Source organism: Pogona vitticeps, chromosome 4 (genome assembly GCF_051106095.1).
Source record: "Pogona vitticeps strain Pit_001003342236 chromosome 4, PviZW2.1, whole genome shotgun sequence".
Taxonomy (NCBI): domain Eukaryota; kingdom Metazoa; phylum Chordata; class Lepidosauria; order Squamata; family Agamidae; genus Pogona; species Pogona vitticeps.
Genome location: NC_135786.1, coordinates 119859637 through 119876017, shown reverse-complemented (window position 1 = coordinate 119876017; position 16381 = coordinate 119859637). Strand labels below are relative to the sequence as shown.

Below are 16381 nucleotides of genomic sequence, written 5' to 3'. Positions count from 1 at the left end.
AATCTGCATGGAGAGGCTTGGAAGTTTGTGGAAGCAACAAGTCAACACTCTGGCTTGCATCCATGCTCCTGCTTATCTTGGACCTTGTTCTCTGGACCCTTGGCTTTGAACTCTGACTTCTGGCTACAGTTTGTGTTTTGGCATTTTGGTATCTGCTTTGCATCTTCTGGACTTCTCATACTGGACTGGCTTATTGGACTTTTTCCTGTTGAAACGCCCTGGGAACGTGACAGAAGCCTGAAGGACAGCAATTAATATAATTTAACATAGTAAAGGCTATTTCCTATGTTCATGTGACTTATGGTAACACCATGTTGAGAGAATTATGGGGAAACCATCTTGTTTGAAAAAGTCTTTACAATCAGTAGAGAGCCTGTAGAACTTGGTAACATTCTCCTGATTCTCAGTCACACAACCAAAGACAAGCCCCATTGATCCCACAGAAATAGACCAACATTCACATTGTACCCCCTTACCTGTTTCAGGGTCACACTCATGTTCACAGGGGTCAAGGAGTCGTCGGGCACATAAGTCCAATGCCCAGGGCCCGCTGGAGTTTTGCTGAGAGAAAAGAATCACCTGGGCAGGGTTTAACCAGTCACTGGCATCCAATTGGCTGCCCTCTAGCAAGATAAACCGGCTTCCTGTAAGGTACATAAAAAATGGAGACTTGTTACATTATGAAAAAACTGCCTTTCAAAGGCTTGTGTCTCCACCCCAGCTCATGTAAGGTCTATATCATCTTTGAGTTGCCCCATGCCCCTTTGCTCTTTATGTTAATATCTGCTCATTATTATTAATTCCAAAAACAAAGCAGGAAAAAAGTCTATAAAATGACTGAGCATTTTGAAAAATGTAGGCTTTTGCAGTTTAAATTTCATGTGCAAATGCACCTCAAGAATTGTTCTTCTTAGATCATTTCCAAGTCCAGATTTTCTTTACAAATAACGTTGTGTCCTCCAATTAAATAGAAAGCACAAAACATTTGCTATCCAGTTGTTCATTTATTAAGTAATATCAGTATGGCCTATGCCTGGTAAAGTCATGGCCACCCAGCACATCCTTCCCAGAAGGAAGCATTTGTTCCTAAACTACAAGAAGCTGCAACCAGCTCTTTAAAAGGAAGGGGGGGGGAATCTGTGACCAATAAGCAATATTCTCCCCTCTAGTCACATCTTAGCACCAAGAAAGTTTGGTTTTAAACTCTGCAGTTCCCATTCTCCTGCTTATACAGAAGCAGCTACTTCTCTCCAGAGATGTGGGGTCTCTCCATTATACTCCAGAAATCATTGGGAATGGTTATGGTTTCTCAGAAGTACTTGTCCCAGAAAACTAACAGGCATGCTGGACTGGATCCAAATCAACATCACGGTCCCAGTCATGCAGCAATGGCACCATTTGTGTGTGCTAGGCTGAGGTACAAATGGCCTTTCCTGGAAAATGAAGCCTTCCCTACTTTGCCCCTTTACATCACTTTTTGGAGGAAGCTGGGATAGCAGGCATACTTCAGACACAGCCTGAACATCCCAGCTTGAGCCTTGGCCATAGATGCTTTCACACAAGTCTCCTGCAGGAATCTTAGTTCTTTTCACTTTCTCAATAGAATCTCCAAACTTCTCTGGCCCTGTGTATATTGTACTAAGAGTGTGGTTGCATTATACATTTATAACATTTTGGCATGATCTTAACTACCATGGCTGTGCCCTATGAAATTCTGGAATTTGTACCCTGCTGATACCCTTAGGTTTCTCTTCAAGATTGCTTTTGTGTACTCCTGGAACTACAGCAAGGCAGTCTTAATATCTCACCAAACTACAAATAAAAGAATTTCACAGGATGGAGCCATGGGCCAAAATCCAAAGCTGCACACAGGAAGGAAATGAGTAGCATTTCTCCCCTCTTGTAGGCTCCCCTTCATACAACTAGGTGCACCATTGATCTCATGTCTGGCTTTACAATCACTGCAAGATCAGGCACATGAAGGAGAGCCTGCCAGAAGCAGGAAATGCTTACATCATGACTCCTATAAGAATCATTTCACATGTCTCATAAGACAGTTCACATGGGAGGAACAGACCAAGCTGATGACACAGCTAGTGACACTGATGAGTGTCATGATAGTCTTGCTTACATAGCTCCTTGGTGAAATCACTGAAATGGCAAAGTGAATAGCATTCTGGCCATTGCAATTAAAGTGGCATCAAACTGCTATAACTGTATAGTCTAGATGTGATACAAGTTGGCTTCGATGAGAAGATGTAAGTAGCCAACAAATCTGAGGCTGAAAGCTAGCCAAATTGCCTGTCTGAGAACTCCAGTGATTTTTTAAAACACACACACAAACATACACACATATCTAAAATGTTTACTTTTGCTGTCTCCTTGTCCTGACCTGGTTTCAAACAGGCCAATTTGCTTTACAGGAGATCATCTATATGCATGAACATGCACACACACAACCTCTGATACTGATCTAGCAGAAGGTGAAGAAGGATAGCAGGTAGAACTGGTTTACCATCAGCAATGAGATGCTCTGGAACATGCAATATTATCTTGACCACAAGGGGGCAGTTTACATGGGAGGCACAGACCAGGCTGATGACACAACTGGTGACGCTGATGAGTGTCAGGGTAGTCTTGCTGACAGGGCTTCTTGGTGAACCCACTGAAATGGCAAAAGCGGGGAGGGGAAAGAGGAAGAAGAAAGTCTCATCATGAGATAGGCCATGTGCCACCTAACACAACTATAGACCACAACAAGATTGAAACAAAGCAAATTAACCTCAGGGGGAGAGTTAATGGAATTAACATGTAATAAACAAATTATGCAATTTGTTGGAGGTGTAGCCTACCCCATTCCAAGCTCAGAATGAATGACAATATACTGTACTAATTATTGCACTCTATGCTGCCCTGTGTCTCGCTACAATCAGAATTGTAAAAATATAATACACCAGCTCTGGAAGATGCACAAGCCAAAATTTGTTGGTGCATTTAAAATTGCAATTCTATACCCATATATTTGACGGTCAGAATTAATGAATTCAATGAGACTTACATCTGAGTAGGCACATAGTGTAATAATTCTAATATTCTGGGAAACCTCCTTCAGGCAAAAATAATATATGGTGGCCAGAATCCTCTTGGTTATTTAGGCTGACATGAGTACACTGGCATGCATTTAGTTAATGAGTTGGCACTTAATCAATCATGACGAAGTACACAAGACTTGACTAGATGCAATTTGCCAGTGCACCCGACATTAGTGTAAATAACCAATAGGTTTCTTACCAACATGATCAGTACAGTGTGATCAATACCATATCAATTACATACATTAAATTCTGTGGGAGAATCTATCCTTGAATATTTTCACTTTATTCATGCAGTGAAGAAAATAACAGGACCTTTGTTATAAGCCTCATATTATTCATGAGCACCTAAATCTTTCTCTTGCTCTATTTATAACAAAAGTAGTAATATCACAAATAAATGGTGTCAGAATTCACATATATTATTTGCATATTACTGACAACACCATGTAAAATATTATTTCCATATATCGTTAAGGGTTTCAGACTGAAACGTACTTGCTTGCCTACGGCCAACTGAGTCTTTGGTAGACATAAAATTGAACTCAAGATCTTCTACTCCGCACATTCTTAGCCATTAAGATACATGCCTGTCAGTTGTTCCTATCTCTAAACTTAAAAATCTAAACTTAAAAATCTTTTATATATATATATAAACCCACCATGACACAAGAACTATGAAGCTGCTTTCATTTCAGCCTGCCTTTCTTCAAGGCCCGGTTGGTCAATTAACTTGGTCCAGAAGAGACAAATAACCAGCAAAAAGAAGAGAAAGATGTATGGAAGAAAAATCCCTGGATTAACTCTCTGTCCCTATAACAGGTGCTTCACCAATGCGATGGGAGAGAGAGGCTGGCAGGACTAACCAGAAATAAAAGCACAAAGAATTCTGAACAGCGTGGCTAAGCCTCACGTGATGCTGGCTATCTGTTTGCTTGCATTTCCAACAGTACCACTGGAGCAGCTTTGCACCAGTAAGCAACTTCTGGGCTAGAAGTGTGTTCTTTCCCTCCTCTTCAAACTAGAACAAACACAGCTGTTCCCCACTTATGAGGAGAATTTTCAGACCACTGTAGAAGCAGTAGGTGGTGGAAGACAATGGAAGTGAGAGTTATGGAGGTTGGCAAGGAGATACAGAGACACTGAGATGATATGCAAATTCAAGAATAGGTGATACCTTTACAGACCACTTAAAAATCACCATATAATATGCGAGCTTTCATGGATAAAGATGTGGCTTTCGTAAGATGAGACATAGAGCCAGGGAAGCATGGAGAGAAAGGTAGGGTCAGGTATATACCCAGAGGATGCATCTGAGTGACCTGGATGTGTCCTGTCTCTTCAAGGCGGAAAACATCTAACATATGGACTGAACTTTACCATTTGCCTCAATTGCTTTGATTTACAAATAGGATGTATAATTTCCAGAAGCAGTGTCAGCTGGCAGACTGTACCCTAAGTTGTGACTAAGAACAGCAATACCCCTCATTACTAGCCCACAAATACAAGCACTGCAAGCTCCTTGGGGTAATTAATGGCAGTTTATAGAGTGTTTCACTTCACCCACTCCCTCCAAACTGGATCTATCACTGTCTCTGACATGCACTTCTGAGTGGCAGCCTCTATCCATGTCCCTTGGGCATCAGGGCATCCTGCCATCTACTATCTCTGACAACCCATATGGTGTCTCAGCAGGTCAGGAGCAATGCTCAAATATGCAGGAAGTACAACACAACACAACTTGAAGTCTTAGACAAACTCATACTTAGCAGCTTTTAATTCCTGACCTGGGCTATAGGAGATCTGAAAAGCATGGATTGTATGTGTGTGTGTGTATTTTAGCCAACTGCAGGGAGGCTCTCTTTTTGTATCAAAACTGAAAATACAATATGTTGCTTAAAAATATTCAGTTTAAATTGCTGAGTTTCAAACCAAATGAGTAGGGGAAAGGGTTTTCTTCCAAAAAACCCAAACAATCCCAAAATCGAAAACAAAACAGCAGAACGCTTTTGTTTTTCTGTCTGCATATGTGCTGAAGAAAGGCTTGGATTATAAATCTACCACTTTTTAATCCACTCAGTTATGAGACAACTGAAGCTGAAAGTTAAATCCTTCTTCAAAACTCACATTAGACTTGACTCCCAAACAAGGCAAAGCACAAGTGCAAAAAACTTTGCTTCATCCCTTACAATCCTTCCTTCTCTCCCAATCCACACTCCTCCTGATCCTTGCCTCAGTTGTTCAGTGTGAACAGGAAATCTATTTGCACCTGTTTAAAGTACTGCATACATTGGCAACCAACAAGAGCTCTTGAAAATCCTTCCTAGAGCCTGTAGCAAAGATCCATTTGACTTTGGGGCAAGAGAGAGTGACACCTCATCAAGCTTAAAGAGTTCTGCCTGTTTTCATTTCCCTGCCATTTTCCAGAATTTACTGCATGCCCCTTTAGTCTCTCGGTGTTAATTCTTCTACATGCTTGACCTACATTGTTCACTGCCATATTTATTTTATTCCTTTTGCTTTCTTGCTAGCATCTATCTATTATATCTATATATACATATATGTCTTATTTTCAGGAAAAGAAAGATATTAACCAATGCTAAGGAAAATTCAACTATAGTTTCAGAGAGAGAATAAAATGGCAGCAGTGCTTTCCAAGGATTTACACTGCAACTCTCATGGGAACTACTTGTTGGAAACAAAGAGCACAGATGCTGGCTTTCTGCCTGGGCAACATTTCCCAACCCAACAGACTTCTTAATCTGTGTCATGCACAATTCCTTTTCCCCTAGTTCTGAAACGGAGTTTAGCACGCAGATGCACATATAGCCTTGTTTCCATTGAACAAAGGCTGGTCACTTCAGGGCCAAAACAATCTAATCAGTTTTTGTCCTTTTCACAAGAATGTCTAAGCCTGTTTTAAGAAGCATCAGCGGAAAATCAAGAAGTCACCAGAGAATTCAGTTCAAGGAAAAACCACCAATAAACATCTCTGCAACAGTCAGATGTGACCTATTATGATCTGAAAAAAAAAAGTTTTCTTTTTGGAAGGTGTTTATTAACGTAGTCCAAAATGCTGTTGTGTACATTATGCCAGTGTAAGGGTAATCATCCTCTTCATGGATTGCTGCCTTGTTGTGGCAAAGGGGCTTGAGTAATTCAGAGAAGCTATGGGCTATGCCGTTCAGGGACACCCAAGACAGACAGGTCATAGTGGAGAGCTCTGACTAAACACAATCCACCTGGAGCAGGAACTGGCAAGCCACTCCAGTATCTTTGCCAAGAAAACCCCATGAACAGAAACAAAAGGCTAAAAGATATGATGCTGGAACATGAGCCCCTCATGTTGGAAGTCATCCAACATGCTACTGAGGAAGAGTGGAGGACAAGTACAAGTAGCTCCACAGCTAATGAAGTGGTTGGGCCAAAGCCGAAAGGATGCTCAACTGTGGACGTGCCTGGAAGTGAAAGGAAAGACCAATGCTGCAAAGGAAAATACTGCATAGGAACCTGGAATGTAAGATCTATGAACCTTGGTAAGTTGGATGTGGTCAAACAGGAGATGGCAAGAATAAACATTGACATCCTGGGCGTCAGTGAACTAAAATGGACGGGAATGGGCAAATTCAATTCAAACGATTATCATATCTACTACAGTGGTGCCTCGCTAGACATAATCTGTTCCACTGAAATCGCTGTTTAGCGAAATAACTGTCTAGCGAAAAGCATTTCCCCATTGGAATGCATTGAAACCTGTTTAATGCGTTCCAATGGGGAAGAATCATCATTGTCTAGTGAAGACCGGCCATAGGAAAGCCGCTTTGCGAACCACCGATCAGCTGTTTAAATCGCTGTCTTGCGAAGCTTAGGTCCCGAAAACACCTGTTTTGCGAGTGTGAAGGGAGCTGTCTAAATCGTCGTCTAGCAAAAATCAGTTTGCGAAGCAGGGACCAAACATTGTCCAGTGAAATTCCCCCATAGGAATCACTGTTTTGCAAATCACTATAGCGATCGCAAAAAGTCAATGTTTAGCGAAAAAACTGTCATGCGGGGTAACTGTCTAGCGAGGCAGCACTGTATTGTGGGCAAGAATCCGGCAGAAGACATGGAGTAGCCCTCATAGTCAACAAAAGAGTGGGAAAAGCTGTATTGGGATACAATTTCAAAAATGATAGAATGATTTCAATACGAATCCAAGGCAGACCTTTCAACATCACAGTCATCCAAATCTATGCAACCAACCACCGGAGCTGAAGAGGCTAAAATTGACCAATTCTATGAAGACTTACAACACTGACACCTAATTAAGATGTTCTTCTCATTATACGGTATGGAATGCTAAAGTAGGGAGTCAAGAGATAAAAGGAATAACAGGTAAGTTAGGCCTTGGAGTTCAAAACGAAGCATGGCAAAGGCTAATAGAGTTTTTTCAAAAGAAGAAGCTGGTCATCACAAACACTCTTTTCCAACAACACAAGAGGCAACTCTACACATAGACATCACCAGATGGGCAATACCGAAATCAGATTGATTATGTTCTCTGCAGCCAAAGATTAAGAAGCTCTATGCAATCAGCAAAAACAAGACCTGGAGCTAATTGTGGCTCTGATCATCAGCTTCTTATAGCAAAATCCAAGCTTAAACTGAAGAAAATAAGAGAAACCACTGGGCTACTCAGGTATAATCTAAAACAAATCCCTTATGAATACACAGTGGAAGTGAAGAACAGATTTAAGGAAATAGATTTGGTGGACAGAGTGACTGGAGAACTATAGATGGAGGCTCGTAACATTGTACAGGAGGCAGCAACAAAAACCATCTCAAAGAAAAGGAAATGCAAGAAAGCAAAGTGGCTGTCCAATGAGGCCTTACAAGGAGAAGGGAAGGGAAACAAAATGCAAGGGAGATAGGGAAAATTACAGAAAATTGAATGCAGACTTCCAAAGAATAGCAAGGAGAGACAAGAGGGCCTTCTTAAATGAACAGTGCAAAGAAATAGAGGAAAATAATAGAAAGGGTGTGAAGGAGAGAAAGAGAGTGAGCCGTCCTCCACAGTCAGAGGAGCAGAAAGAGGAACTGAGTGTGTGGAGGGCATATTAGTGAAGGTTGAGCCAGATGATAGGGAGGGACAGAAGCCTAGAGAAGTGTGTTCGACTGACGAGAGAGGGGAGGAGCTTGATTTGATGATATGGGAAGATATAAATGAGGATGAAAAAGCGGGAAGTTTTAGAGTTGTGAGAAGTGAGCCGGCTGATAAGAAAGATAGATCAGTGCAGACGGAATGGAGTATGGGCCAGGAGAGTTTCCTCAAACTGCTTAAAGAATTCCCGAACTTACAAGTGGATGGAGGATTACTGCCGGGACCTCCAGATTTCTTCGCGTGCGGGCAAGAGGTAGATCCCCTGGAATGGACTGTGATGGTTTACCCCCGGCAATCAGTGTGGGGGGAGGAGGGTGATCCGTTCCAGTCCCTCTTTACTCCAGAGTCAGCGGGAGGGGGACTGGGCGAGACACCCCTGTTGTGGGATGGTTTGCGCAGTCAGGACCACACGGATTCGGCCTATGACCGACCGGGAGCGATTTGGGCCAGCCTCCCCAATAAGAAGAAAAGATACAGAAATGAATACACAACTTTGGAGTTATAAGTTGGTACCAGAGTTAAGTTTAATGGACCCATTCAAGCCAGCTGAGTTACGTTTATTTACCAATAAAACGGATTCTGTTAGAAAAGAACAACAGCCTCCTGTCCTTTTTCCCGCTCTGACCACGGAACCGCCCATGGCAGAACCAACCCGTATTCACAAAGGGGGAAAAGAGAGATCTGTTCAAGAAAATTGGAGATATTAAAGGAACATTTTATGCAAAGATGGATATGATAAAGGACAAAAATGGTAGGGATCTCACTGAAGCAGAAGACATCAAGAAGAGGTGGCAAGAATACACAGAGGAATTATACCAGAAAGATCTGGATGTCCCGGACAACCCAGACAATGTAGTTGCTGACCTTGAGCCAGACATCCTGGAGAGTGAAGTCAAGTGGGCCTTAGAAAGCCTGGCTAACAACAAGGCCAGTGGAGGGGATGGCATTCCAGTCAAACTATTAAAAATCTTAAAGACATAAGAAATTTATTTGTCATTGCGCTCACAAGTGGGTGCAACGAAATGAGATGACACTATTAAGGTGCTACACTCATTTTGCCAGCAAGTTTTAAAAACTCAGCAGTGGCCAGAAGATTGGAAAAGATCAGTCTACATCCCAATCCCAAAGAACGGCAGTGCCAAAGAATGCTCCAACTATTGTACAATTGCACTCATATCACACGCTAGCAACGTTATGCTCAAAATCCTACAAGGTAGGCTTCAGCAATATGTGGACCGAGAACTCCCAGAAGTACAAGCTGGATTTTGAAGGGGCAGAGGAACTAGAGACCAAATTGCTAATATGCACATCTACTTCTGCTTCATTGATCGCGCAAAAGCCTTTGACTGTGTGGACCACAGCAAACTATGGCAAGTCCATAAAGAAATGGGAGTACTTGACCACCTTATCTATCTCCTGAGAAATCTATATGTGGGACAGGAAGAAACAGTTAGAACTTGATATCAAACAACTGATTGGTTCAAAATTGGGGAAGGAGTACAACAAGGCTGTATATTGTCCCCATGCTTATTTAACTTATATGCAGGCTACATCATGCGAAAGGCAGGACTGGATGAATCCCAAGCCGGAATTAAGACTGCTGGAAGAAATATCAACAACCTCAGATAGGCAAATGATACCACTCTGATGGCAGAAAGTGAGGCGGAATTAAAGAACTTCTTAATGAGGGTGAAAGAGGAGAGTGCAGGAAATGGTCTGAAGCTCAACATCAAAACAACTAAGATCATGGCTACTGGTCCCATCACCTCCTGGCAAATAGAAGGGGAAGATATGGAGGCAGTGACAGATTTTACTTTCTTGGGCTCCATGGTCACTGCAGATGGTAACAGCAGCCACGAAATTAAAAGGCACCTGCTTCTTGAGAGGAAAGCCGTGACAAACCTAGACAGTATCTTAAAAAGCAGAGACATCCCTTGCTGACAATGATCCACATAGTCAAAGCTATGGTTTTTCCAGTAGCGATGTATGGAAGTGAGAGCTGGACCATAAAGAAGGCTGACCACTGAAGAATTGATGCTTTTGAATTGTGGTGCTGGAGGAGACTCTTGAGAGTCCCCTGGACTGCAAGGAGAACAAAACTATCAATTCTAAAGGAAATCAACCCTGAGTGCTCACTGGAAGGACAGATCCTGAAGCTGAGGCCATCTCATGAGAAGATAAGACTCCCTGGAAAAGCCCCTGATGTTGGGAAAGTGTGAAGGCAAGAGGAGAAGGGGACAACAGAGGACAAGGGGGTTGGACAGTGTCATTGAAGCAACCAACATGAATTTGACCAAACTCTGGGAGGCAGTGGAAGACAGGAAGGCCTGGCGTGCTCTGGTCCATGGGGTAGACTGTGTAGCTCACATAGTTGCCTTGCAGATGTCAGAGAGGTCCACCCCTCTGAGGAATGCAGTGGAGGAAGCCACAGCCCTGGTTGAATGGGCCTTCACAGTGCGTGACAGAGGCGTGTGTGCTAGTTCATATGCCAGTTGGATAGTCAAGATGATCCACCGAGAGATCGTCTGGGATGTTACAGGTGCTCCCCTGGAATGACCTTGATAGCTGACAAACAGCCTATTTGAAGTGCGGAAGGATGCGGAGTGAGAGACGTAATAGGATAGTGCCTGCTTGACATCCAGGGAGTGCAGAGAACACTCAAGACATGAAGTTGGTGCAGGGAAAAATGTATAGAGAACAATAGGCTGGTTCGAATAAAAATAGATGGCCACTTTAGGTACAAAGGAAAGGTCTGGATAGAGGATGTTACCTGATCTGGGCGAAACTGAAGAAAAGGAGGGTCCACTCTAAGAGCAGGAAGCTCTCCTGCCCGATGTGCAGAGGTAATGGCAAGGAGGAAGGCAGTCTTCAGGGTGAGGAGTTGTCAGATGCCGTAGCCAGGGGTTCAAATGGAGGCCTCATGAGGTGATTAAGCACGAGTTGACCACTGTGGGGTGGGAAGCTTGTAATCCAGGTGCATGTTCTTTAAGCCATGCAGGAACTGTTCGAGAGTGGGATGGCAGAACAAAGTTGCTGCTTCTGAAGAGTGTGGCACCACTATTGCTGGCATATAAACTTTCAGTGTGGAATGAGACAGGCCAAGCTGGAAAATATGGAAGAGGACCTGGAGGACTAAATCGAGAGAGGTTGGCTGCACAGGTAAGTGGTGTGAGGATGCAAATGTGCAAAAGACTTTCCATTTGTAGGACTACATTCCTGTTGTAGAATGTTTCTGCGCATGGATTAGGACGTCGGCTACAGAAAGGGTATCATCCATCCCGTTAAGTGAAGGGAGTCCAGATCCGGGTGGAACATTCTGTAGTGATGCAAGGTCAGAAGGTGAGGGATTGCCAGGAGTCTAAGATACTCCACTGGCCAGGGTGGAGAACCACAGCTGGCGACACCACCAAGGGGTGATGAAGATGGTGTTTGCATTCCAGTCAGGAGCTTTTCGAATGCCTGAAAAGCCTTAGAAACCACAAGCAATTCCAGGTGTTTGATGTGGAGACGGGTCTCGGCCGCAGACCATAGGCTATGGACAGTCAAGTACCCCGAGTGCACACCCCAGCCAGCCAGATTGGCATCCGTGGTCACCTGTACTGCCAGAGCCAGAGGGCTGAACGACCTCCCCACCAAGAGGTTCAACCGATGACCCCACCAGGTCAACTGTGACCTCTAGCAGCTTGGATGGGGGACTGAACAGAGGATTAAAGAGAGAGAGGTACCATGCCTGTAGGAACCTCATTTTCAGCTGAGCATGCTGGACTACCATCATGGTAGAGGCCATGAAGCCCAACAGATGCTGAGTTTGGTGGGCCAATACCATAGCTCCCGGGAGAAAAGAACTTAACATAAGCTGGATCTTTGCTGTCTCGTCTACTGGGAGAAATGCATGGCCCAACAAGGAGTTGAGCGGTGCTCCGATATAAGATAACAGTTGAGTGGGCTGTGGTGTGGACTTCTGCAGATTGACCTGGAGGCCTAGGGCCAACAAAAGAGAGTCTTGTTCAGCCAGGGCGTGAGGTAAGGGAACACTGTGATACCCTGCAAATGAGGATGTGCTGCTGCCAGGGCTAAGCACTTCATGAATACCCAAAGGCAGTTTACAGCCTGAAGGGGAGGGCTTTGAATTCATAGGCCATCCCTTGATAGAGAACCTTAGAAAGCGGATGGATACTGATGAACCAATCGTCCCACCTTAGCATCTGGATAATGCTGTCGAGGAAGATCATATGGAAACATCAGTGAGTGATATAAGAGTTTAAGGGATGGAGGTCCAAGATGGGGCATAGGCACCCTTCCTTCTTCGGAATGGTGAAGTAGCGAGAAAAGAAGCTAAGTGCGATATCTGGGTTGTGAACTTGTACAATAGCATCCTTTTGAAGCAGGGAGTCAACCTCCTCCTCCAACGGGGGAGAGGGGTTGGTGATCTTGAGCAACCCTGTCATAGGAGGAGTGTCTAATTTGATAGCGTAGCCCCTGGCTATAATTGTGAGAACCCAGGAATTGAAGTGATGGTCTGCTAGTTGCGGAAGGAGGTCAAATGAATAGAAGGGTTGATTGCTGCTGGTGGGTAGGAAAAGTCAAAGGCCCTACCTCGGTTTTCAGTCAGGGTGATGCGTTTGTTGGCAAGGGTGCTATTTGCCTGCCGCCAGAAGGGCATTGATGGAAACCTGGAAGCCTGCAGTCTTTGATGGTCCTGAGAAGATTTGTAGGGGTAAGGTTGGCGCCAGGTATTTCATGAATGGTACTGCTGGTTGGTATATGACCTGGCTGTCTTCCTGAGCTTCAGCAAGTTGTCCAAGATCTTGTCCGTCTTGTTATCAAACAGACCTAACCCATCAAAGGGGAGGTCCTCGATCCTGGACCTTGTGTCCTCTGAAATAACTGCTGAGCATAGACAAGCATGACGGCATAAGGTCACCACCGTGGCTATCTGCTTTGAAGCAGCATCCACCACATGCTGAGCAGCTATTTGTTCTTGCCATGCCAGCACCATAGCTTCCTGATGGCATTTGGAGTTGCTTCCAAAGCTGACAAAGCCTTGTTCCACAGGTGGTGATGATATGCCCCAATCACTGCAGAATAATTCACCACCCTCAGGATAAAGGAAGCTAAGGAGTAGACTCGACAGCTGAGAATGTCCCGCTTCCTCCCCTCCTTGTTGTTCGGTGTTGACACCAAACAGTTCCTAGCCCTGTGTGGTGTTGACCACGGAGCTGGGGAGAGGATGTTTTGACAGATAATCCGTGTTGTACACATGCATTTTGTAGAGGTTCTCTACCCTTCTTGGTATTTGGTGGGACATAGAAGGCTTCTTCCAAGATTCCCTCACAAGTTTCAGGGGCAAAGAGATAAATGCAAGGCAAAGAGGAGGGGTTTGGTCCTGAATGATATCCTCATAAACTTTATCCACATCCTCTACCACCAGTTGATCAATGGCCAGGTCTATCACTTTTGTAATCCAGCGGATCAGCTGCAAGAAATACGAGTAATCCTCCGATGGAGAGGGTGGATGGTTCTCAGCTACATCCGAGCCCAGGGTCGAGACTTTCAGTGGAGATACCTTGTCGATATCAATATTGGAAGCCTCCAACTCAGTGTCAAAGTCATCGGGGACATGCTCAGGGGATGGTGAGAGGGCATCCTGGTGGGCCTCTGGTCAGTACATTTTGGGCGACATCAAATGATCTGTCCTATTCTCCCGTTCAGGCCTCTGAGGAGGCAAAGCAGGTGAAGCTGAAGGTTGGGAGGCAGAATCCGGCCAAGAATGATGGCTTGAAATCTCTTCGACTGTGCTGGGGGTAGGAAGTCATCTGGGAGGGCTCTCTTGGTATACCTCCTGTAGCGAACAGCCTGGCCTCACCTGTCTGTCACAGCAGGTGAGAAAGAGTGAAGAAAGAGCCAATGAGAGGACGGAAGGCGGAGCCAAGGGAGAAGGGAGTTGGATATAAAGACTGGTGTAGGGAGTCTGAGAGAGATTCTGGTAGGGAGAGACTGTGTGAAACTTAAAAGTGAACTAAGAGTGAGTTAGAGATCTGTAAGAGCCAAGATTGAAACTGAGGGTTAAAGTTATAGGAGATTTGATTCAAATACAAGTGATTGGCAGCCTATGATTTTTCTCTTGAATATTAATCATATATTAACTTCCCTGATCTAATAAATGGCTTAAGTTTTAAAAGCACACATGTCTCCATGATTAAATGGTATTCAAGCAGTAAAACCTGGTGGCAGCAAAGAAGGAAGAAGAACAAGAACCTTGTGAAGGCCTGGGGGGATAGGGGCTTGAGAGGAAATCACCACACCTCCATTACACCAATTTGGGCCAGTAATCCTCTAGGTAAAAGTAGCGGTCAGCAAACTGTCAATACCAGGGGGACAAAGGCAATGGTGAAGGAGAATACAGCCCATAATAGCAAAGCGCCGGTCAGTGGTGATAGTATGACTTGGGCTTATATGGCACAGCATACCTGGTGAGTATCGGGCTCAAAGGCCTCAGCCTCATAGTGATAACGCTGGTCGTAATGCCAAGCCCTCTGCAATCCATGATGTGTATAATAATAATCTGAAGGAACTGCCCAATACCGATAAACATTGGGCTCGGCTGGAGGCTCTAGACGGTGAGTCTTCTGTTTCCTCTTTCTAGGAGCCTCCGGCAAGACAGAGACCAGTAGTGACATTGACACCCATCCTGATGACGAGCCCGGAAGAAAACACGGGCTAACCTGCACCAACTTCTGCACCTCAGCCGAGGTATCTCCCCAGTCTGGAGACTGACAAAGTTGTGGGGATGGCGTGATAACCTGCCTCAGGGGAGGAACTTCCTCATCTCCAGACAGTATGCTGAGGCACACCAACTCATGCTGCAGTCGATAATCGCCGACCGCGAGGCCTTCTCTGAAGGCTTTTTCTTCTTCGATGCTGAGGCCAAAGACGGCTTCGGTATCAATGCTGGCATGGTCGACCTCAAGCTCAAGGAGGATGCATGTGACTTTGCTGCCATTTTAAATATTTTTTGAGAATGGCCGGCACTTGAAGAAGGCTCCAAAGAGCGGGCTTGAGAAGGTTCCATGGCTGGTTCTGGGAGGGGCAAAGAGACTTCTCCCACAGAAAAGAGCGAAGGCACTGAAGCCTTAGTTTAAGCGCCGGCTTTGTAAACTTTTTACAAGCTGCACAAAGGGCCAGCTGATGCTCTTCTCCCAAACAAAACAGGCAACAAGAGAGGCTGTCTGATAAAGTTATCTTTTTCGGGCAGGTTTCACACCACTTGAAGGTGGCCTAAGTAGCCATAAACAAAAAGCACAGAGCACGGGTATGAGGAAATATACTGTATTTTTCAGTGTATAAAATGACACTTTTTCCTAAAATAATTAGAGGAAAATTTGAGGGTTGTTTTATATATGGGAAGCAGTTGTGTGCGTGCTTGGGAGCCTCTTGCTACCACCACTGCCTCATGACTTGTCCCCTCCAGTGGCTGAGGCAGCAGCAGCAGGAGGAGGAGGAGACAGAAAAGGAGGCAAAGTAGCATTCGCACGTGCTCAGGTGCGTCTTGCTACTGTCTCCCCCGCCTGCCTGATCACCATCTCCAGTGGGACTCACGGGCTCAGCTCACATCAGCATCTTGTCCCCTTTGGTGGTGGAGGCTGCAGGAGGCAGAGGCGAAGGAGCAGTCACACGTGCTTAGGTGCCTCTTGCTGCTGCTTCCCCTGCCTGCCCAATCACCACCTCCCGTGGGACTGATGGGCTCAGTTCACGTCACTGCCTTGTTTCCTCCAGTGGTGGAGGCAGGCGGAGACAGAGGTAGAGGCGGAGGTAAATAAGCACTCATGAGCGCTTGGGCACCTCGTCCTGCAGCTGCTGCCGGATCACCTCTCCAGAGATTGTCTCCTTAGGGCAGGGGACAAGGCGGTGAGGTGAGCTGGAGGTGAGCCCCGGCAATTGCACTGGAGAAGGTGATCGGGTGGGCAGCAGAGACAGCAGCAGCAGCAGGAGACGGAGGTGGAGGAGCAGTTGCCCATTAACTGCTCCTCCGCCTCTATCAAGGGTCAAAATTAAGGGGTCGTTTTATACATTGGGGGGTCGTGTACATGGAAAAATATGGTAACTCAGTTTTATGCTTCTTGTTTCACTCATAGGTCCAAGGCAGTGT

General features: G+C 45.0%; 1 protein-coding gene across 5 annotated transcripts in view; it reads right to left on the bottom strand.

The window, feature by feature from the left end:
- The window catches only part of ASTN1 (astrotactin 1), a 448149-nt gene that overhangs the window by 255240 nt on the left and 176528 nt on the right, over positions 1–16381 (bottom strand). For all 5 annotated transcript variants that reach the window (XM_078392393.1, XM_072998206.2, XM_078392391.1 and 2 more), the window contains 2 exons: positions 2516–2665; positions 477–644 (listed from right to left, as the gene is read on the bottom strand). In XM_078392393.1, the coding sequence (XP_078248519.1) occupies positions 477–644; positions 2516–2665 (318 nt within the window). The remainder of the gene's footprint in view (positions 1–476; positions 645–2515; positions 2666–16381) is intronic.